Genomic DNA, 23,445 nt, shown 5'->3' with positions numbered 1-23,445 from the left:
AGTAGGACACGTGACATCCCGCCAAAGTTGATAAAAAACACTTTATATTGGAGATGTGTTTGGGGTTGTGCCTGTTGTTCACAGGCCTATCTGCCCTCTCAATGGCTAGAATTGTCCCACCTGATCTCACCTCCTCCCAATGAGGACATGTATTTCCATTGTTAGAGGGGCCACTCGAACATCTGGTCAATCAATATAATGGATCATCTGTGATTCATGAGTTGAAATTCAATTTAAACTGGCCACACCCCACAAGATGTAGAATTTGAATATGAGTTTGAGTGACGGGAAGTAGAATTTAACTCAGTGCAATTCAAATAAATTCCACTCAGTCATAGAACATGAGAGTTTCATTAAATCTGACAGGACACACTTCCAGATACCAAAGAATATATCACTTTTCTCTGAAAACAATGTTCATATACTCTTTTAACCTTTGTGCTTAGAATAGCAAATTATATTTCCACCAACCATGTCATTTGTTTTGCTTCTTTTTGAAGGCCTCAGGGTCAACTTGAGGATGTTATGCATTCTGAAAAAAGTGATTCATGAAATATAATAACTTTGAAAAATCGCATACAGGTTTTGCTTTACTTGATCATTCATTTTAAGAGTTTGCCCTGAAAATGAACTGTTTCAACAATAGTTTATATGCATGTACAGTACCAGTCAAAATTTTGGACATGCCTACTCAATCAAGGGTTTTTCTTTATTTTGACTATTTTCTACATTGTAGAATGATAGTGAAGACATCAACATTATGAAATAACACATTTGGAATCATGTAGTAACCAAAAATATATTTTAGATTTTAGATTCTTCAAAGTAACAACCCTTTCCCTTGATGGCACACTCTTTGCATTCTCTCGACCATGTTCATGAGGAATGCTTTTCCAACAATCTTGAAGGAGTTCCCACATATGCTGAGCACTTGTTGACTGCTTGTCTTTCACTCTGCAGTCCAACTCATCTCAAACCATCTCAATTGGGTTGAGATCGGGTGATTGTGGAGGCCAGGTCATCTGATGCAGCACCATCACTCTCCTTCTTGGTCAAATAGCCCTTACACAGCCTGGAGGTGTGGTTGAAGTCATTGTCTTGTTGGAAAAAAAATGATAGTCCCACGAAGCGCAAACCAGATGGGATGGCGTACCGCTACAGAATGCTGTGGTAGCCATGCTGGTTAAGTGTGCCTTGAATTCTAAATAAATCACTGAGAGTGTGACCAGCAAAGCACCCCCACACCATTACACCTCATCCTCCATGCTTCACAGTGGTAAGACACAGCGGTTGGAACCAAAAATCTCTGATTTGGACTCATCAGACCAAAGCACAGATTTCCACCGGTCTAATGTCCGTTGCTCGTGTTTCTTGGCCCAAGCAAGTCTCTTCTTATTATTGGTGTCTTTTAATAGTGGTTTCTTTGCAGCAATTCAAAAATGAAGGCCTGATTCATGCAATCTTCTCTGAACAGTTGATGTTGATATGTGTCTGTTACTTGAACTCTGTGAAGCATTTTTCTGGGCTGCAAATTCTGAGGCTGGTAACTCTAATGAACTCTGCAGCAAAGGTAACTTTGTGTCTTCCTATCCTGCGGGGGTCCTCATGAGAGGCAGTTTCATCATAGTGCTTGATGGTTTTTATGACTGACTGACTTTATTGTCTTAAAGTAATGATGGACTGTCATTTCTCTTTGCTTATTTGAGCTGTTCTTGCCATAATATGGACTTGGTCTTTTACCAAATAGGGATATCTCTATATACCACCCGTACCTTGTCAAAACACAACTGATTGGCTCAAACGCATACTTCCGGCGCCGACAGAGATGGTCGCCTTGCTTCGTGTTCCTAGGAAACTATGCAGTATTGTCACGCCCTGACCTTAGATATCTCTGTTTTCTATATATTTTGGTTAGGTCAGGGTATGACTAGGGTGGGTACTCTAGGTTTTTGCATGTCTAGTTTTTTTTGTATGTCTATGTTGGCCTGATATGGTTCCCAATCAGAGACAGCTGTTTATCATTGTCTCTGATTGGGGATCATATTTAGGCAGCCCTTTTCCCCCACTTTCTGGTGTGGGATCTTGTCTACAGTCAGGTGCCTTTGTGCACACTAGTAGCGTCACGGTTCATTTGGTTGTTTGTTGTTTTGTTTTGGTGAGTTTAAGTACATAAAAAATATGTGGAACTCTATTCACACTGCGCCTTGGTCTCACTCATACGATCGTGACAAGTATTTTGTTTTCTTATGTATTGCTTATTACATTGTTACCCCAGGAAATCTTAAGTTCTATTACATACAGCCGGGAGGAACTATTGGATATAAGAGCAACGTCAACTTACCAACATTACAACCAGGAATACGACTTTCCCGAGGCGGATCCTCTGTTTGGTCCACCACCCAGGGCAATGGATCGGATCCCAGCCGGTGACCCAAAACAATGGCGCCGCAGAAGGGGCAGACTGAGCGGTCTTCTTGTCAGGCTCCGTACACGGGCACATCGCGCACCACTCCCGAGTATACTACTCGCCAACTTCCAGTCTCTTGACAACAAGGTAGAAGAAATCCGAGCAAGGGTTGCCTTCCAGAGAGACATCAGAGATTCTAACGCTCTTTGTTTCAAGGAGACATGGCTCACTCGGGATACGTTATCAGAGTCGGTACAGGCACCTGGTTTCTTCATGCATCGCGCCGACAGATACAAAAATCTCTCTGGTAGGAAGAAGGGCGGGGGTGTATGCCTTAAGATTAACGAGACGTGGTGTGATCATAACAACATACAGGAACTCAAGTCCTTTTGTTCACCTGACCTAGAATTCCTTACAATCAAAAGCCGTCCGTATTATCTACCAAGATAATTCTTTTCGATTATAATCACAGTCGTGTACATCCCCCCGCAGGCAGACACTTCGACGGTCCTGAAAGAAATTCTTGGACACTATGTAAACTGGAAACCATATATCTCGAGGATGCATTTATTGTAGCTGGGGATTTTAACAAGGATAATCTGAAAACAAGGCTCCCTAAATTTTATCAGCATATCGAATGCACGACACAGGCAGGTAAAACCCTGGATAATTGTTACTCTAACTTCTGCGACGCATACAAAGCCCTCCCCCACCCTCCTTTTGGAAAATCTGACCAACACTCCATTTTGTTGCTCCCAGCCTATAGACAGAAACTAAAACAGGAAACACCCATGCTCAGGTCTGTTCAACGCTGGTCCAACCAATCGGATTCCACGCTTCAAGATTGCTTCGATCCCCTGGACTGGGATATGTTCCGCAAAGCATCGGACAATAACATTGATGAATACGCTGATTCGGTGAGCAAGTTTATTAGCAAGTGCATCTGTGTTGTTGTACCCACAGCGACTATCAAAACCTTCACCAACCAGAAATAATGGATTGATGGCAGCATTCGCGCAAAACTGAAAGCGTGAACCACTGCTTTTAATCAGGGCAAGGCGACCGGAAACATGACCGAATACAAACAATGTAGCTATTCCCTCTGCAAAGCAATCAAACAAGCTAAGCATCAGTATAGAGACAAAGTAGAGTAGCAATTCAACGACTCAGACACGAGAGGTATGTGGCAGGGTCTACAGTCAATCAAGGACTACAAAACGAAAACCAGGCCAGTCGCGGACCACGGTGTTTTGCTCCCAGACAAACTAAACAACTTCTTTTCTCACTTTGAGAATAATACAGTGCCACCGGCACGGCCCGCTACCAAAATCTGCGTCTTCTCCTTCACTGCAGCCAATTTGAGTAAAACATTTAAACGTGTTAACCCTCGCAGGGCTGCCGGCACAGATGGCATCCCTAGCCGTGTCCTCAGAGCATGCGCAGACCAGCTGGCGGGTGTGTTTATGGACATATTCAATCAATCCCTATCCCAGTCTGCTGTTCCCACATGCTTCAAGAGGGCCACCATTGTTCCTGTTTCCAAGAAAGCTAAGGTAACTGAGCAAAACGACTATCGCCCCGTAGCACTCACTTCCGTCATCATGAAGTGCTTTAAGAGAATAGGCAAGGACCATATCACCTCCACCCTACCTGACACCCTAGACCCACTCCAATTTGCTTACCGCCCCAATAGGTCCACAGACGATGCAATCGCAATCACACTGAACACTGCCCTAACCCATCTGGACAAGAGCAATACCTATGTAAGAATGTTGTTCATCAACTACAGCTCAGCATTTAACACCATAGTACCCTCCAAACTCGTGATTAAGATCAAGACCCTGGGTCTCAACCCCGCCCTGTGCAACTGGGTCCTGGACTTCCTGACGGGCCGCCCCCAGATGGTGAGGGTAGGAAACAACATCTCCACCCCGCTGATCGCCAACACTGGGGCCCCACAAGGGTGCTTTCTCAGCCCTCTCCTGTACTCCCTGTGGCCATGCACGCCTCCAACTCAATCATCAAGTTTGCAGGCGACACTACAGTGGTCGAATATATTACCAACAACGATGAGATTGCCTACAGGGAGGAGGTGAGGGCCCTCGGAGTGTGGTGTCAGGAAAATAATCTCACACTCAATGTCAACAAAACAAAGGAGATGATCGTGGACTTCAGGAAACAGCAGAGGGAGCAGCCCCCTATCCACATCGACGGGACAGTAGTGGAGAAGGTGCAAAGTCCCTCGGCGTACACATCATGGACAAACTGAAATGGTCCACCTACACAGACAGCGTGGTGAAGAAGGCGCAGCAACCTCAGGAGGCTGAAGAAATTTGGCTTGTCACCAAAAACACTCACAAACTTTTACAGATGCACAATCGAGAGCATCGTGTTGGGCTGTATCATCGCCTGGTACGGCAACTGCTCCGCCCACAACCGTAAGGCTCTCCAGAGGGTAGTGAGGTCTGCACAACGCATCACCGGGGGCAAACTACCTGCCCTCCAGTACACCTACACCACCCGATGTCACAGAAAGGCCAAAAAGATCATCAAGGATAACAACCACCCGTGCCACTGCCTGTTCACCCCGCTATCATCCAGAAGGCGAGGTCAGTACAGGTGCATCAAAGTCACTTTAATAATTAAAAATTGGATGTAATAAATGTATCACTAGCCACTTTAAACAATGCCACTTTATATAATGTTTACATCCCCTACATTACTCTCCTCATATGTATATACTGTACTCTATTCCATCTACTGCATCTTGCCTATGCCGTTCAGCCATCACTCATCCATATATTTTTATGTAATATTCTTATTCATTCCTTTACACTTGTGTGTATAAGGTAGTTGTTGTGAAATTGTTAAGTTACTTGTTAGATATTACTGCATGGTCAGAACTAGAAGCACAAGCATTTCGCTACACTCGCATTAACATCTGCTAACCAGGTGTATGTGACAAATATAATTTGATTTGAATTCCACAAATTAACTTTTAACAAGACACACCTGTTAATTGAAATGCATTCCAGGTGACTACCTCATGAATCTGGTTGAGAGAATGCCAAGAGTGTGCAAAGCTGTCATCAAGGCAAAGGGTGGTTATTTTGAAGAATATACCTATAAAATATATTTTTATTTGTTTATCACTTTTTGGATTACTACATGATTCCATAAGTGTTATTTCATAGTGTTGATGTCTTCACTATTATTACAAAATGTAGAAAATAGTACAAATAAAGAAACACCCTTGAATGAGTAGGTGTGTCCAAACTTTTGACTGGTACTGTATATAACAACATGTTTGATGTTTTATCTACAAGATATTTGTATAGACTACACCAAATATAAAATAGAACTTCACTGAATTCAAATTCAAATTGCAATTCTGTATCCTGTTTACTACTTCAATTCAAATTCAAGAATTGGAATTTGAGGCATTCTCAATTCAATTGAGCCAAACCCTGATTGGAATTTAAACCATGATGACTCAACCTCACAAGAAACCAACCCTTCAGAAAGACAGAACATGAGTTAGGTCTAGCGGCTGAGGCTGCTGCCTCAAACACACATACAGTACACAGTATGTGCCCCTACCTGTGCTACCTGTGTGGGATCGAATCCTGTCCCCACTGGGCTTCTTTAAACAAGTATTTTCCCTCTGTCTCTCTCTCCCTATTAATAAAACAATAAAATACGAAAGGAGAGTGTATAATCCATAGAGAAAAAAATAATGACTGAGAAAAGGCTTAGAGACAACCTGTCAGAAGAATACAACTGTCTCCTGGCAGACAGAGAGAGAGAGCGAGAGAACAAGAGAGAGAGAATGGCCTGGCCTGGCAGTGTTCTGTTCTTTTCTGTCTCAGGGCTCTGTTCCATCCCCCCGTCCTGCCAGTCTAAATATTCATACTTGACTGCTATCCAGCACTTTCTGTTTGGAACAGCCTGAAATATCTTGGTGACATGATAACAGTACCGGTCCAGACTCCTGGTATGTGCTGCAAAGACATGAAGCAGAATTGAATAGACAAGCCCTGTGAACAATAAAACTCAACATGAACTGGGATATTGGTTTTATTCATCATAACACTTGAAGTGATCTCCACCCTAAATCTAAAGGCCTGGGCCACAGGAACAGGAGTGTTAGTCATTTCTATGGAGGATGGTGGGTGTGGAGGGTCAAAAAGGTTGTTGTCACATCTCACTCCTTCAGCTTTTAGCCCCAGTCCAAATTCCTGCCGGTGACTCCCATAAACAAGCCATATACACAGGGCGTTAAGTGTCCAGATCTCTCATCTAAACTTCAGTTATCACCCCAGAGAATAGAGGCCTCAGCAACCTCCCACCATTACACCGTTCTCACCATCTCGCCCCAGTGTTGTCACCTTCCTTTCACTGCACTGAGTGTTTGCACCATCATGCCTAGGCTTGGGCGGTATACCGTAAATACCTTTTCCAAATACTAATACTACTTTTTCAACCACGTCAATACCATCAAAACTATTTATTTGAAGTTTTTCAATAAATTTGAATATTTGTAGATTTTTAAGTTAATTCCGGCAGTCAACTTGGGCAATACATTAGGAGATAAAGCAGATTGCGTTCTTCATTTCACCTGTCACATTATTTTACAATATGAAGCTTATCGTAGTTCCCCAGAACAGTCGAGCAAGTCACGTGTTTGTATGTACATAGCAGACGTCGGGAGCTGGTGAGTCCATAGCAGTCTATATCTATCAGCGAGTCTCTGTTGTGTGGTGCACATGAGATGATGAAGTTACACTTGTATTCTCTCATTCACTTTCACTTGTTAATGTCCCCACTCACCGAAAATGACATTCGGTAGCTACTAGCTATGCTTGTGTAACTTTATGAGCTGGATTTGCCTGTCTTTACAATTAGTTTATGTTTGTTTTCGCTTGTTAGCATTTAGCTAACAGCATCTATGTGATTGTTAGTTTGTGTAACAGAGGTCCAATGGGCTTTCCTTGCATTTTTAGCGCCCACTCGTGAACCATGCTGTTAATACCGTAAATCCCGAGGAGGGTATGAAGGAGGGAATGACCATATAAAAATCTGGATACCGGCCAAGCCTAATCACACCCTAGTGTTCTCACTTTCCTCTCACTGCATGTTTACTGAGTGGTCTCACCTTCTCAACAAAAAAATACAGTTCTGATAAATGTAACACAGCCGCATAATGGAGTGAGATACTCAATGTTTTATTGAGAGAAAAAAATATTGCCTGAATTATAGCACATTAACAATTGTATAATGACGGAAAACTGCTGTGTTGTTGGCTCCATGCAGAATTCCTGCCCCAACTTCACACATGCCTGTGCTTCAGGTAACGGAGCCTGGCAGTCAGGGTTATACTCCCACTGAACAAATAGTCTACACTTAGAAACTAATACAGTATTAGAGCCTATGGAAAATAGGCTGGTTGCGTGACTTTATGACTTAATGCCATGTCTGCCTTGTGGACCTGTCCAATCATACTGTAATCTAACCATGTTGATCAAATGAACTCAATGAACTGGGTTGATATAGTCTTTCATTAATTTAATACTGAGTACTCTGTGAGATTGTTACATTAAGACACCACCTACTACGATGTCTGCTGCCAATAGGTCTATTACTGGGCTTAAAGAAGTTCAATTAAATGAACTAATAGAGTTGAAATCCTACTGTCTATGGTCTCTAGATAACATTGTTTGTCATTACATGTGCTTGTTATTCTAAAAATGTAGGGCAGACAGGTGTTCAATTGCAGTCCAGAAACAAATAATCTCCAAGTCTTAGGCAGGAAGGAGCCAGTCAGCCAGGAGGGTTCAGGAGGGCTACTGTAAAATCAAAAGCCTAACAGATACAGTAGAATCTATCTGACAGAGATCTCTTTGTGTCTGATGTTAGGGCAGAGGAATGCACCACGGCAGAGCTAGGAGCCATCGCCTTCTGTTGGAGCGGATCAGGCCCTGCCTGCCAGCCTGCCAGCCTGCCAGACAGACAGACAGTTTCAGCGCAATGGGGCTGGGGTGTTTTTAGTCTGGATTGAAACAATGCAATCTACAACTGTTTGTCTGAAGTGGAACAGGTGGTGATAGTGGCGAGGGGGGTGGGTCATGGGGGTATTTCTCTCTGTCTCCATGGTGGGCATACATTCCACCTCTTTCCAGGGACTCAATGATCCTTTTTAAAGCTATATACTCAAAATAGTCTCTCCAAAAATGTGGGCTTGGCCCAAAGATAGTCACAAGAGGTAATTGTATGCACTGTGAAAATGTGATGAATGCAAGTTTATACAAGCAAGGAACCTATTGTAAAAGGTACAGCTGCTGCTCTGCCATTGACTGAGAATGTTTCCTGTATGTTTGTTCAGTAGGTATGATTGTGTCGGTGGCTTACCCATTATAATGGCTTGTTCAGAGTTCACGTCTAGTAAATGGATTACATTTAAACACCTGATTACAACATATTGTGTTTGTAACCAGCACCACAATAAAACTATAACAACCGATCTAAATTAGAACAAACAGGACGCATCAGTGATCGTGTATCAAAAATACATATCGGAAAAATCTTTGCCCACACCTGCGTCAATGACTGTATCAGTAGGTCTACAACCTCTGATAAGCATTTCTATGTAACACTATGTATATCGCCTCCACGGGCCTTGAAAAGGTGGGTTAAGATAAACCCATTCTGCTTTTCCACAATGGAGCTCCAGGTTTAGGAGGTAGTGGCATTCCTGTCCAACAATGTGATCCAGACATGAAGCCAGGGTGAGGTTGCTAACCAGACTGTGTGGGCTGCCTGCAAGGCCGAGCCCAGGGAGCGGGGCTGTAAATATGTGCAACAGACACCCGACTGCAGCTGGCATGGCGCCCACCACAGAGCGGAGCAGAGCAGAGCCCACCAGCTAAACACAGCTACTTACATCACCTCCATCATCACCACAGCAACAGCTAGGGAGCCAAACATGTCTCCCAAGAGTTAGACTATGCCAGCTATACAGTAAACACTGACAAAGGTATAGGAATGATATTGGAAGCCTATTTAGACAATGTATCATCAATATTACCACCACCAACAGAAGGAAAGGATATTCAATTTAAGATTTTGTTAAGAACCAAATAATGATGACACTGTATTTGAACAAAATTGGTAACATGCCGTAAGTGGTAACACAAGTTATTCCATTCCAAATATGTTTTTGATTATTTTGATTCTTGCTTTTTATGATCTACGTTCTGATTCCATTCCATGTATGATAGAGTACTTGCGCCTAAAAGTATTCTGTGGTTTGATAAGCACCTGGTTCTTTCCAGGGCCTAATTGTGAAGTTATGCTGCTGATATATGGATGTTGAGTCAGTACCAAGGCTATCAGGGAAATAGACTGTAGGAGCGGTCAGTGAGAGAACAAAACCCTGCTCAACTCAGTCCTGTACGCTCACCTTAGCAACACAACAAACACATATACAGTTAATACTGCAGGCTGCTGTTGCAACAACATCACACTACACATTCCTATATATCTGCTATAACACAATCCTCTGAACAATCCATTTTATCACTGTCTATGTATCATTTTGACTGTTAGCATTAGCTGTTTGCTACTGCATCGCATTAGAAGGCATTTGCACCATGAATACTCAAACACAGAACCAGACACACAGGGAATCATGTTTTATTCCATCATATGCAGCTATCATGGAAGGTGGGTAGGTATTCAGGGTGGGGTGGGGATGGAGAATTCTGTATTAAGCTGTGTGTGTGTGTGTGTGTGTGTGTGTGTGTGTGTGTGTGTGTGTGTGTGTGTGTGTGTGTGTGTGTGTGTGTGTGTGTGTGTGAGAAGACGGGGAGGCAGACAGGAGGGTCTTTTCCACACAGTCTGCCCAATTCACTGCACCTCCTCAATCCATTTACCCACTGTAAAGAAAAGTCCAGATCACTTTCAGAGAAGCCTTGAAAAGAACCAACCCTTTGTGAAAACAGCACAGATGTCACACAATACAGCCTACATCAGCCTACATCGATTCCAGGACAAATGTGGGTATAAAACAATCAGACAAAACTTCAGTGGGAGGCAGCAGGGTCTGGAAAGATAGAGAGTGGATTAAGTTCAACAGGAAGTCTTCATAACTTACAATAAATTAACCACTACCAGCAAGCTTCAGAAATGCGGTCATCCTAAACTATATACAGTAGGGAGAACAAGTATTTGATACACTGCCGATTTTGCAGGTTTTCCTACTTACAAAGCATGTAGAGGTCTATAATTTATCATAGGTACACTTCAACTGTGAGAGATGGAATCTAAAACAAAAATCCAGAAAATCACATTGCATGATTTTTAAATAATTAATTTGCATTTTATTGCATGACATAAGTATTTGATCACCTACCAACCAGTGAGAAATCCGGCTCTCACAGACCTGTTCGTTTTTCTTTAAGAAGCCCTCCTGTTCTCCACTCATTACCTGTATTAACTGCAACTGTTTGAACTCGTTACCTGTATAGAAGACACCTGTCCACTCACTCAATCAAACTGACTCCAACCTCTCCACAATGGCCAAGACCAGAGAGCTGTGTAAGGACATCAGAGATAAAATTGTAGACCTTCACAAGGCTAGGTTGGGCTACAGGACAATAGGCAAGCAGCTTGGTGAGAAGGCAACAACTGTTGGCGCAATTATTAGAAAATGGAAGAAGTTCAAGATGAGGGTCAATCACCCTCGGTCTGGGGCTCCATGCAAGATCTCACCTCGTGGGGCATCAATGATCATGAGGAAGGTGAGGGATCCGCCCAGAACTACAGGGCAGGACCTGGTCAATGACCTGAAGAGAGCTGGGACCACAATCTCAAAGAAAACCATTAATAACACACTACGCCGTCATGGATTAAAATCCTGCAGCGCACGCAAGGTCCCCCTGCTCAAGCCAGCGCATGTCCAGGCCCGTCTGAAGTTTGCCAATGACCATCTGGATGATCCAAATGAGGAATGGGAGAAGGTCATGTGGTCTGATGAGACAAAAATAGAGCTTTTTGGTCTAAACGCCACTCGCCGTGTTTGGAGGAAGAAGAAGGATGAGTACAACCCCAAGAACACCATCCCAACCGTGAAACATGGAGGTGGAAACATCATTCTTTGGGGATGCTTTTCTGCAAAGGGGACAGGACGATTGCACCGTATTGAGGGGAGGATGGATGGGGCCATGTATCGCGAGATCTTGGCCAACAACCTCTTTCCCTCAGCAAGAGCATTGAAGATGGGTCATGGCTGGGTCTTCCAGCATGACAACGACCCGAAACACACAGCCAGGGCAACTAAGGAATGGCTCCGTAAGAAGCATCTCAAGGTCCTGGAGTGGCCTAGCCAGTCTCCAGACCTGAACACAATAGAACATCTTTGGAGGGAGCTGAAAGTCCGTATTGCCCAGCGACAGCCCCGAAACCTGAAGGATCTGGAGAAGGTCTGTATGGAGGAGTGGGCCAAAATCCCTGCTGCAGTGTGTGCAAACCTGGTCAAGAACTACAGGAAACGTATGATCTCTGTAATTGCAAACAAAGGTTTATGTACCAAATATTAAGTTCTGCTTTTCTGATGTATCAAATACTTATGTCATGCAATAAAATGCTAATTAATTACTTAAAAAATCATACAATGTGATTTTCTAGATTTTTGTTTTAGATTCCGTCTCTCACAGTTGAAGTGTACCTATGAAAAAAACAAATTACAGTCCTCAACATGCTTTGTAAGTAGGAAAACCTGCAAAATCGTCAGTGTATCAAATACTTGTTCTCTCCACTGTATATATATATCCTGATATAGTACTTTCTTATCTTACCATCAAGTCACTCAGCCATCCAGCAATAAGTACCACACACTCATTACCAAACCCTACAGAGTAGAGAACAAGTACAGCATCAAAACCCACCTATCAGAAAAAACTCTTACTTATCAGAGACACTCTCCAATCAGATACCTACGCTCACCATTCAGAACCATGAGTACCTCACACCTAGCCAATCGCAGCCCACCTCACATCAGTGTTGTACATGATATGACAAATACCAAATCTCACACAAACAAATCCTAACCCCCTGAAATAGCAACCAATCAGGGTTCAATCAGAGCTTCACGCAAACCAATTAGTGTCCATTCAATGGGATAGCGCCCACCAATCAAAGGCCTTTCAGTAACGTGGTATGACAGACAGCAGTAAGCCCAGGCATCTCTGTCTCACATGGTTCAGGGCACTCAGGCAGATAAGCACATGTGGTCAGGGCTCCTAAAATACATTCCCCAGAAAAAACTGACTGCATGGGCGGCTGTGGGGCCGATCCATCCGTGGTGCCAATGTTCACTAGGACAAAGAGTCACCACAACACCCTGTAAATAGTTTTAACAAGGGAGGGCAAGTCTCGCTGTACAGGTAGACAGGCTGTTTTGTGGAGAGTATTTCATTGTGATCGTTTGTGGAGGACATATGTGGTTTTGAAGAGTTTTAATTTATATTGTAATTAAGAAAATGTGCCTCCGTTAAGTCAATAAAAAATGAACAAGACGTTGAATTAGATTTATTGGGTCAAATCTACTGCATCATGAAACTCACTGCAGAAGGCTCTAATCAACGTGTTGACTGTCTTTCTGGGTGAGCTGCTCCAATGCCCCGAAGACAAACTGACTAAGGCAATACCCTCCACCAGATCCAGTTACTGTAGAGTACACAAATCAAGAAGCACCCCTACACCCGGGATCTGCCCATAGTAGGAGGGAGTTGAAAGTCACCTCCTGATTTATGGCAGGCTTTGTCACGGGTCACAGGTCAAAAGCCCACAAGATAACACAGGCAGGCGGCTACTTAAGTGTGAGAGCTGTTCGCCTCAGTCAACATAATCCAGCGGTGTGGTTGGGTTGATTTGCACAAGGAGCTACACCCAAGGGAGTTGTACTCTTTCACACTGACTGACTGACTACAAGATGTATAGCAAGTAAATACAAAGACATACTGTATTTTGTCTAATACAAAGTTCCAGGCCAATTCGGGCTCTTTTCTTTTCTAAAAACTTCAAACGTATGACCATGTTAATCCACAAAGGAAATGGGTTCACCTTTCTGTGCTATTATTATATCATTCAACATTCCACAAAAGCTTAGCTGGAATCAGCCCTTGACAGATTGGTGCTGCTTCAAACGTGCCACTGCTTTACAGAACCGTCAGAAATGGCCACGTCAAAAACCACCCGGCTTCCCTTTGAACTTGGTTGGTTTGACATAAACAATGACGGCGCCATTATCTAATTTATCCGCTTGGAGAGATGGAGGTAAGACTGGCAAAGGGAGGGAAGGAGGGAGCAAGCACCTGTGTTAGTCTTAGAAGAGACCACAAAGACCATTCATTTAACTGGATCCAGCCCTTACAAATATCAGTGACCGCATCATATGTTCTGTGCCTTAACTGAATCTACAAAGGCTTTGAACTGCTTCTATCAGGCAACATAAATCTGATCAATTCTATCCAAGCATTAAATAAACCTGAGCAGAAGTAGGCATAGATTGTTAAGGGCGAAAGGGATCTGGCAAGTTAGTCTGAAATAAACTTGACATTCTTTATCTTTCTGTTTCTTGGAGGTACATTTACTTATTTTGACAAATGCTTTATTATGACTGTAAAATCATCAAAGGATTATAGGAACCAACACTATTTGACAGACATCTGTGCTGAAAGCACATGGAAGTGTGGTTGACTGAATTCTTTCAGAGGCATCGACAACACCTTTCCTTATCTACATACACCTCTGATGTGAACACATGGCCTACACAAGAATGCATACCCAGAGTTAATAACCACAAAATAACATTGTACAACTTTACCAAACTTAATTATTCTATGGGATACAGTATTTAACAATTATCATGGAAGAATACTGCTTTAACTTCGTTTTTCAGTTTTCAGCTGTTTCTCTATTAGGTGGGATGATTTTGTGAAGAACATAATATCTATGCAGTTTAACCAATTAGCATATTGGCCAATCTAGTTTTTTTGTTTGCCTCGCATTGAATTGATAAGTCTCAGGTCAATGCTGCCAAATCAGTCTGCTCTAATTTGTGAAATGATAACCTTGGAAGGCAACACTCCAATAAAACCAGCTGTTTTAAAGCTGCACGCTTTTTAATGAAAGCAGATTGAATCTCAGCACACACAGCCTCATAAATACATTCTTGGCATTGACAAAAGACTTAGTAGAAATGGATGACATAAGGGGGGAGGGGCCAGGTGAGCTTGGTCTGGAGCCTCACTGGATCACAGTTGAGTGATCCATAGAATGGTCCTTTGGAAGGTTGTTAACATATCTTAAAGAATAATTGAGAAATAATTAAAGTTGGCATATTTATGACAGACCTCCTTTAAGACTCCATAATGTTTAATCTGTAGGTGCTACAAAGAAAAAATTGTTGAAAATAATATTCTCTATGGACATATCAAAGTTTCAAAGTGGGATCTTTGCTACTTTTAGAGTTATGATCCAATTTGTAAGCATTTCCAACTAAATTAATGTGAAAATGTATTCAAAATGGTCGCCCTCTGCTGCTAATTTGCAGGATGTGCAATGACACAAGTAAAAGGAGGGCTGTTATTGGTTGCATTGCCTACTACGCCAATTTCTCTGTCTAAAATGGGCCATAACTTTTAAGCTAGCAGAGATCCCACTCTGGAACTTTGATATGCCTGTAGAGTATATTATATTCAACAATTAATTGCCAAATTTGCCAAATCAAAAATGGTTTATTTTCAATATGCATGTTTATATTTTTCAATATTCATAAATAGATATAAGTAAATTATTATTGAAATCATAATGCAACTTATATTACAGAGCAAGCATAAAACTTCATTCATTTTTTTTTAGCTTTTTAGCACCGACAGATTAAACACTATGGAGATTGAAAGGAACTTTTAAATTCCAAACGTTTATTAATTATTTCTCAATTATTTTATATACAAATGTCAAATATACTGTATGTCAACAATATTTCACCAACGGATCATTTTATGGGTTAAATCTTGTGAAAATACCAAAAAGCATGGTTGTTTTGTTTTGTCCAGGCTTCGTGAGGAATCAGTCAGTTGCTGTTTGGGTGGGACAAATGGGGAGGGGGGAGCCGTGTGGTTGGTAGTTTCTGAGAATACTTCATCCCCATGCCCTTTATAGCACGCCTTAATGCAGTAATGCCACTTTCCCCGCTCCCAAATAAACTGGGCATTACCACATCTTAAACGCAGACGTCCCTCGCGCCCTGCATGCGTCCACGCTTTTTCAAGCCATGCGGGCACTATATTTAGCCTCTCTCAAGCCCTGCTGCTCCGCACAACTCAGCTCAGCCCAGCTAAAAACAGATATGGAAGAATTCGCCACTGCTACCCATTCTCTTCCCACAGTGCTCCTGGGGAACATGGATGAAGTGTGGTACTCACTTTTAGGAAGATTTACTTTATAGGTGTCTCCATTTGGTTCCCACCCCTTAACCGCAGACATTACCTGTTTCCAAATCACAACAGGTCCAGCCCTGAACCCACTCCACCCACCCAACCCAGACCTACTACCCCAGATCAGACTTTAAAATCCCCCTGATCCCTAATCCCTGGACACAATTTCTCCCTTTTCCCCCTCACCGTGGACAATTGAGCGTAAGGTGCAATTTCATGGGCTGTGAACTCCTGCTGCAGCCACAGGTCCTAATGGTTACCTATCCTCCAGCCACAGGAGCATGATCTGATTCCTGGCACGCAGCCAGCTGTGGGACATCACTCACATGACTACAGCTGCCTGTCTTTCTCAGACAGGTTTACTTACACTTGTAACTTAAAGCATAAGCAGACTGACAGAAGAAAACCCACCATTGACTGTATGCGGAGAGTCAATCGCAATCCCAAATGCATTCACACATACACACAGCCAATGTTCCCTCTAAACTGCATGCATGCGTGGGTGCGCAGTAGCCCGAGATGGCTGCACCGCTTCCCCAGGACTGCCACACAGAAGAAATAACAGCCCATGGAGAGAAGCACAAGATTGAACTTCACTCCACTTTCTAGACCTGTGGTCACCAACCGGACAATAGTGATCGACTCCAAGGCATTCCTAGTCGATCGCCAAACATTTGTGCAAAAAAACAAATGATAAATGATAAAGCCTTGTTCCGGGTAGGTGAACTGTTGCCATTTTGAACCATTTCATGTGTCTGAAGGTACAAACTCTGCCTTCCTGGCAGGCCTAGAGAGAAAATCAAATCCACTATAGGCCTATCACTGGCCAATTGGATGGCTCAGATTAACGTGTCTGCAGTAATGTAGCAGGCATAAAAGAAAGCTACAGCAAAGTTGATACTGTGAGATTTCAAAACGTTTAAAACCATGACTAGAGAGAGAATGTCAACGAATACAGCAAAGAGCTGCTGTTTTTATGAGTGAGTTCATGTTTAAATTCCTACTCAGCACTGTCAACACTTTTATAAGCCATAAAATGCGCGATATTCCTATTTCCACTCAGCGCTACAACAAGCACTGCAGCAGTAATGAATGAGTAGGAAAATGTATTGATGTGCTTGCGTTGTTGTATAATCAGCGGCTTGGGTATTTTTTAATATCAAGAAATACCTCACGTTCTTTGTTCAAAGGAGTAACATGAATTTGTGCATGAGGCAGAAATAATGCAGTGAGACACAAGTTCCGCCATCAGCTGAAAGACGGTGTCCCTTTTTGTTCAGTGTCAGTGTACCCTCAGTCTGCTGCTCTCTCCCTCCGCTGAGACTGACCACCAGATGCAGGCATCATCAGCCCACTAAAATATAAATTATTTAAATGTATGCTCACTCAGTTGTGCCTCACAAGTAATACAACAACGGATCTATTACCGGTGTGATCATATAGCCTACCTTGTTGAAAAAAATACATCTTTTTTTTTTAAATGGTCCGAACAAAAATGCACTGGTAGGGCATCTTCCAGCAAAGCTAATATGCGGTGATAATGTATTGGGCCTATTAGCTTACTGCACAAACCTCATTGCTACAGTACTGTTTTATTTGGTTAATGTTGCATAGGCTAACGTTTTTTAAGTCATGGTAAAAAAAAAGGTAGATCTCAGGTTGCATTTTGACTCAAAGTGATCATGACTCAGAAAAGTTTGGTGACCACTGTTCTTGAGTTTTCCCTGTTAACACTATCAACATTTCCCTTTATTGTGGCAATTGTGATCGAATAAATGCAATGTTAGCTTTCAATCCAACATACCAAAACAAAACAAATGATGCAAGATATTTTGTTGTAGGCATAACGGATCGGAGTAGGATTCTATTGCATTGACATGCACAACTCAGCCCGTACTCTACACAGACTGTGCGGAATAACCAATCAAAGCTGCAGTAGCCCTATTTGCAAATAGATCATTGCCATATATGGATCTGTGCCATTTACATTGAACTGGACTGTGTTTACAACATGAGCTGTCGTGAGTAGATGCGCTTGTTTTGAGATTAAAGCTAGAGCTGCATGTTGCCACATGTGCACATTTTGTTCATATCCTTTGCTAGTTAGTGAGTTGTTAGCCCAGTTATATTTTTATTTATTTTACCTTTATTTAACTAGGCAAGTCAGTTAAGAACACATTCTTATTTTCAATGACGGCCTAGGAACAGTGGGTTAACTGCCTGTTCAGGGGCAGAACAACAGATTTGTACCTTGTCAGCTCGGGAGTTTGAACTTGCAACCTTCTAGTTACTAGTCCAACGCTCTAACCACTAGGCTAGATCATTTATAGTCAGCAATAGGGAAGTGTTTGCTTCCTACAAGAGAATAAAACGTGTACATTTCTAGACATCTTTGAAAAGCAAGTCAGGTGAAAAGCTTTTTTTCCCTTAAAGAGGCAGTGCTGTATTTAGAGACTTGCTTGAATAAGCTAAGTAGCCAATAGGCTGAGGGTAGCATAATTTGTCAGATTCTCTGTAAGAATGGTATGAGAATAATAATGCATTTTATTTTGTAATGTGGTTTCTTTCATCAAAACAACACAACAACATTTTCAGTCACCTCCTTGTCTGAAGGTCAAGTGGATAGCCAGGTTAATGTCAAGCCCTGCATATTTTTTTAAAAGTCTCATGGAATGTAGGCCTACATTGAACACCACATATTGTCTGCTATTGTATGATGAATGATAGAATAGTTATTTCCATGTTCAAATGTCATGGGATGCATTTTCTCTATTGTTTTAGATGGTAGGGTACTCTTGTAGGCCTTCATTATGATCAAATAGTAACCAGTGGAGGCTGGTGGGAGGAGCTATAGGAGGACAGGCTCATTGTAATAGCTAGAATGGAATAAATTGAATGGAGTCAAACATGTGGTTTGATACCATTCCATTTATTCCATTCCAGCGATTACAATGAGCCTGTCCTCCTATAGCTCCTCCCACCAGCCTCCACTGAAAACCAGAGTAGCCTACTTGGCCAATGTTAAAACTATAACTTAAAGTGGGTACAGCCTCAGTGTTCACAGTAAATGCGTACCGGAAGTTGCACAGAATTTTCACAATGTTCAAGTTTGCGCTGCGCAGACCTGAAATTTGCTCAGTGCCCAAAAAAATTTGACTGAACATTGCACACAGCCACTCTGCTTCACATCAGCATTCAGCAATAATCTCCACACACTCATGTCGACGATGGCTAGAATCAACTCTGAACTCAACTCAACTGAACTCAACTCTCAACTCAAACACTGAACAGTGCACTGAAGAAGCCGAAAAACTAACTTCCCACTCATTGCCATTCATCCTCTCAGTCCCTCTTTAAGATGACCACTAGGTAGTGTGAGGTCTGTCTACATCACTGAAGGCAGGTTGCCACCTCACACCAATGACATAATGCACCTCGAATTAGCTGAGAAAGGGAAACCTTGTCTCTATTCACCCCATGACATCCCACTGTCACATTTCATACTCTCACCATGGTAACGTTGTCAACGTTGTCAATCAATGAACAGCTACCGTGAAGGTAGAGCACTTGGCTGAGTAGGAACCAATGTAAGACCACCAGGGTTTCTCACTCACCTGTCCAAGGTCCAAGGTGACATTAACCTCATTGTACATGGGTCCACGGGAGAGAGGTGGGCTCTGCCACCAGCGCTCGGTGCCATCGATTGCGTTGCTCACCGGGTGGGCCTTGTTAGGCTCGTTGGAGTTGCATCGGTCACAATACTGTCCCTGCAGGGAAAGGGCAAATTAAATGGTGTTACTCTGAGCCCAAAACACATAAAAACATATAAAGAGTCCCACCAACACAAAGCAACACATTCAGTGCATAGTAAACATGTATTCAAGTCCATGAATAGGCCAGTCACAACGTACATAAAAGTTACACAAAATACAAAACATGCAAACATAGACAAACACTTTGCAGACAGTGCAAGTAATTACATGCATAGTGTGAACAACGGTAAAAAGTATATCTGAAATGACTGTAACAGTCTTTCTTTACAATAATGGTAAAAAGCCATACAGTGCCTTGAGAAAGTGTTCGGCCCCCTTGAACTTTGCGACCTTTTGCCACATTTCAGGCTTCAAACATAAAGATATAAAACTGTATTTTTTTGTGAAGAATCAACAACAAGTGGGACACAATCATGAAGCGGAACGACATTTATTGGATATTTCAAACTTTTTTAACAAATCAAAAACTGAAAAATTGGGCGTGCAAAATTATTCAGCCCCTTTACTTTCAGTGCAGCAAACTCTCTCCAGAAGTTCAGTGAGGATCTCTGAATGATCCAATGTTGACCTAAATGACTAATGATGATAAATACAATCCACCTGTGTGTAATCAAGTCTCCGTATAAATGTACCTGCACTGTGATAGTTTCAGAGGTCCGTTAAAAGCGCAGAGAGCATCATGAAGAACAAGGAACACACCAGGCAGGTCCGAGATACTGTAGTGAAGAAGTTTAAAGCCGGATTTGGATACAAAAAGATTTCCCAAGCTTTAAACATCCCAAGGAGCACTGTGCAAGCGATAATATTGAAATGGAAGGAGTATCAGACCACTGCAAATCTACCAAGACCTGGCCGTCCCTCTAAACTTTTAGCTCATACAAGGAGAAGACTGATCAGAGATGCAGCCAAGAGGCCCATGATCACTCTGGATGAACTGCAGAGATCTACAGCTGAGGTGGGAGACTCTGTCCATAGGACAACAATCAGTCGTATATTGCACAAATCTGGCCTTTATGGAAGAGTGGCAAGAAGAAAGCCATTTCTTAAAGATATCCATAAAAAGTGTTGTTTAAAGTTTGCCACAAGCCACCTGGGAGACACACCAAACATGTGGAAGAAGGTGCTCTGGTCAGATGAAACAAAAATTGAACTTTTTGGCAACAATGCAAAACGTTATGTTTGGAGTAAAAGCAACACAGCTGAACACACCATCCCCACTGTCAAACATGGTGGTGGCAGCATCATGGTTTGGGCCTGCTTTTCTTCAGCAGGGACAGGGAAGATGGTTAAAATTGATGGGAAGATGGATGGAGCCAAATACAGGACCATTCTGGAAGAAAACCTGATGGAGTCTGCAAAAGACCTGAGACTGGGACGGAGATTTGTCTTCCAACAAGACAATGATCCAAAACATAAAGCAAAATCTACAATGGAATGGTTCAAAAATAAACATATCCAGGTGTTAGAATGGCCAAGTCAAAGTCCAGACCTGAATCCAATCGAGAATCTGTGGAAAGAACTGAAAACTGCTGTTCACAAATGCTCTCCATCCAACCTCACTGAGCTCGAGCTGTTTTGCAAGGAGGAATGGGAAAAAATGTCAGTCTCTCGATGTGCAAAACTGATAGAGACATACCCTAAGCGACTTACAGCTGTAATCGCAGCAAAAGGTGGCGCTACAAAGTATTAACTTAAGGGGGCTGAATAATTTTGCACGCCCAATTTTTCAGTTTTTGATTTGTTAAAAAAGTTTGAAATATCCAATAAATGTCGTTCCACTTCATGATTGTGTCCCACTTGTTGTTGATTCTTCACAAAAAAATACAGTTTTATATCTTTATGTTTGAAGCCTGAAATGTGGCAAAAGGTCGCAAAGTTCAAGGGGGCTGAATACTTTCGCATGGCACTGTATATAGGCCTTGTTTGTGTAGGTTCTAAAGCCCCTGGGCCTTAAGTGTTCCAAAGGTATTCAAACTCCTGAAGGGGAAAGTTTATTAAGAGGGCATTCGCTGTAGAGACCTCAGGAGTTAAACACAATGGTGTAAACTTGGTTAGAGCAGGCAGAATTGCCATGTTTCCCATAGTGCTATAGTGACTCATTCTGGAGCCTGGGCAGCAAGAGAAAGGAAGCAAGGAGCATTGATTGAACTGTAATAACAGTGTAACTAAATATGGTAGTTCACATGGGAATATATATATATATATATATATATATATATATATATATGTATGGAAGGCAAAATCATAAGAAAATCACTAGTTTGCAAGGAACCAACTTGATTCCAATTCGATTGGATAATACAAATACGATTTTATGGATTGTTGTTTCTCTGTTGGTAGGCTTTCCATTCACTTCATGTTCAGAACAACTCTATTAACACATGCGTATTAATATTTAGTATTTTACGCACGCACTCATCATGCCAATTTCTTGCATACTTGCAACTTACATTTGAACTGTAAACATTATTAGCTGTCTGAAAAAGCAAAGGCAGAAAAGTGGTCAACAATATTAACGTTTCAAAATGAAACCACAATCATAAAACTGTCAATTGTGTTCACTCTTCACCTGTATGGTTTGACTAGGAAGTCCGAATGTAGGTCCTCCGACAAGTTTACAGTACAAATCAGATCTCGGTCTCCCCGTTTCATCTTGACCGCACGTTGCGGTGGCGGAGATCCGTGACCCCTCCGCGAGGTTGAAGTACGGAGGACTCAAACTAAACCCCGTTATTTCGTTAAAAGCCACTTGCGCGTAAACGTCCCCCCAAAGCAAGAGCGTAAAAGTACATAATAAAGCGGCGGGATGACCTCCCTTCATCCCCCTCGCCATGTTCCACCTCAACAATCCCTGTAGATGCTGAATTCAAATAGTAACTCGCAGTTCAAGTTCATGTTTTCTAGATCGTGATGAAATAATATGCACTCTCCATGCATGAAACACTGCGGATCCTTTGATCCTGGCAATGGAACGACTCGTGCGTCCAGTGTGCGGCTCTTGATGTAAAAGTTAGACTTGTTGCTCTGCTGCTGTTGCCTCTGTGATCCCCTTCGACAACGTGTTTCTTCGTGAAAAAGAGCTTGTTCACGTTTCTCCCTGACCAAACTCTGCCACCCAGAGCCGTATCAGGTGTCAACAACAGTGACTACTTCGGTCCAAAGGTCTCTAGAAATGTCAGCACTGAATCACAGCCAAAATGAAAAGAATTAGTATGCCTAATTCAGAGTAGACATTTTAGAGGACAATTCCACGATAATGGAATTATGCGTTTACCAAACACAAAACCTTGATTCCAAAGTTTAACAAACCATACAAGTCTATGCACAATGACTACTTGTAACAACTTATACTTAAAAATGTACAAAACAAATTTGGTGGAAGAACTTTGAAGAGGAAAACTTTGGTAACAGAATTATGGTAAAATCTCCCCTCAGGTTTTAATACGACCATGTTTTCCAAACACTCAAATATCTCCTCCGAATTAAGTTTAAAAGATGTCTGCAAAAAGGATAGTGTGTCAGCTATGACATCAAAACAAATTGTATTAGTCACATGCGCCAAATACAACAGGTATTTCACCTTACAGTGAAATGCTTACTTACATGCCCCTAACCAACAATGCAGTTTAAAAAATATGAATAAGAATAAGAAATAAAAGGAACAAGTAATTAAAGAGCAGCATTAAAATAACAATAGAGAGACTACATACAGGGGGTACCGGTACAGAGTCAATGTGCGGGGGCACCAGTTAGTTGAGGTAATTGA

At 42.1% G+C, this 23,445-nt stretch overlaps 1 protein-coding gene across 9 annotated transcripts in view; it reads right to left on the bottom strand.

The window, feature by feature from the left end:
• LOC110530407 (laminin subunit alpha-3) overlaps nt 1–23,205 on the bottom strand; it is a 119,336-nt gene extending 96,131 nt beyond the window's left edge. For 4 of the 9 annotated variants that reach the window (XM_036986043.2, XM_036986045.2, XM_036986046.2 and 1 more), the window contains exons 1-3: nt 22,249–22,860; nt 22,130–22,156; nt 19,521–19,673 (exon numbers count right to left, since the gene is read on the bottom strand). In XM_036986043.2, the coding sequence (XP_036841938.2) occupies nt 19,521–19,673; nt 22,130–22,156; nt 22,249–22,512 (444 nt within the window). In that variant the 5' untranslated portion in view covers nt 22,513–22,860. Of the gene's footprint in view, nt 1–6,007; nt 6,327–19,520; nt 19,674–22,129; nt 22,157–22,248 lie in introns of those variants that run through there. The other 5 variants (XM_036986044.2, XM_036986047.2, XM_090182407.1 and 2 more) reach the window with 2 other exon arrangements.
• Between the last annotated feature and the right edge of the window lie 240 nt (nt 23,206–23,445).

This window comes from Oncorhynchus mykiss, chromosome 8 (assembly GCF_057628025.1).
Source record: "Oncorhynchus mykiss isolate SJ-2025 chromosome 8, ASM5762802v1, whole genome shotgun sequence".
NCBI classification, from domain to species: Eukaryota; Metazoa; Chordata; class Actinopteri; order Salmoniformes; family Salmonidae; genus Oncorhynchus; species Oncorhynchus mykiss.
This window is presented reverse-complemented; position numbering and strand designations above follow the sequence as displayed.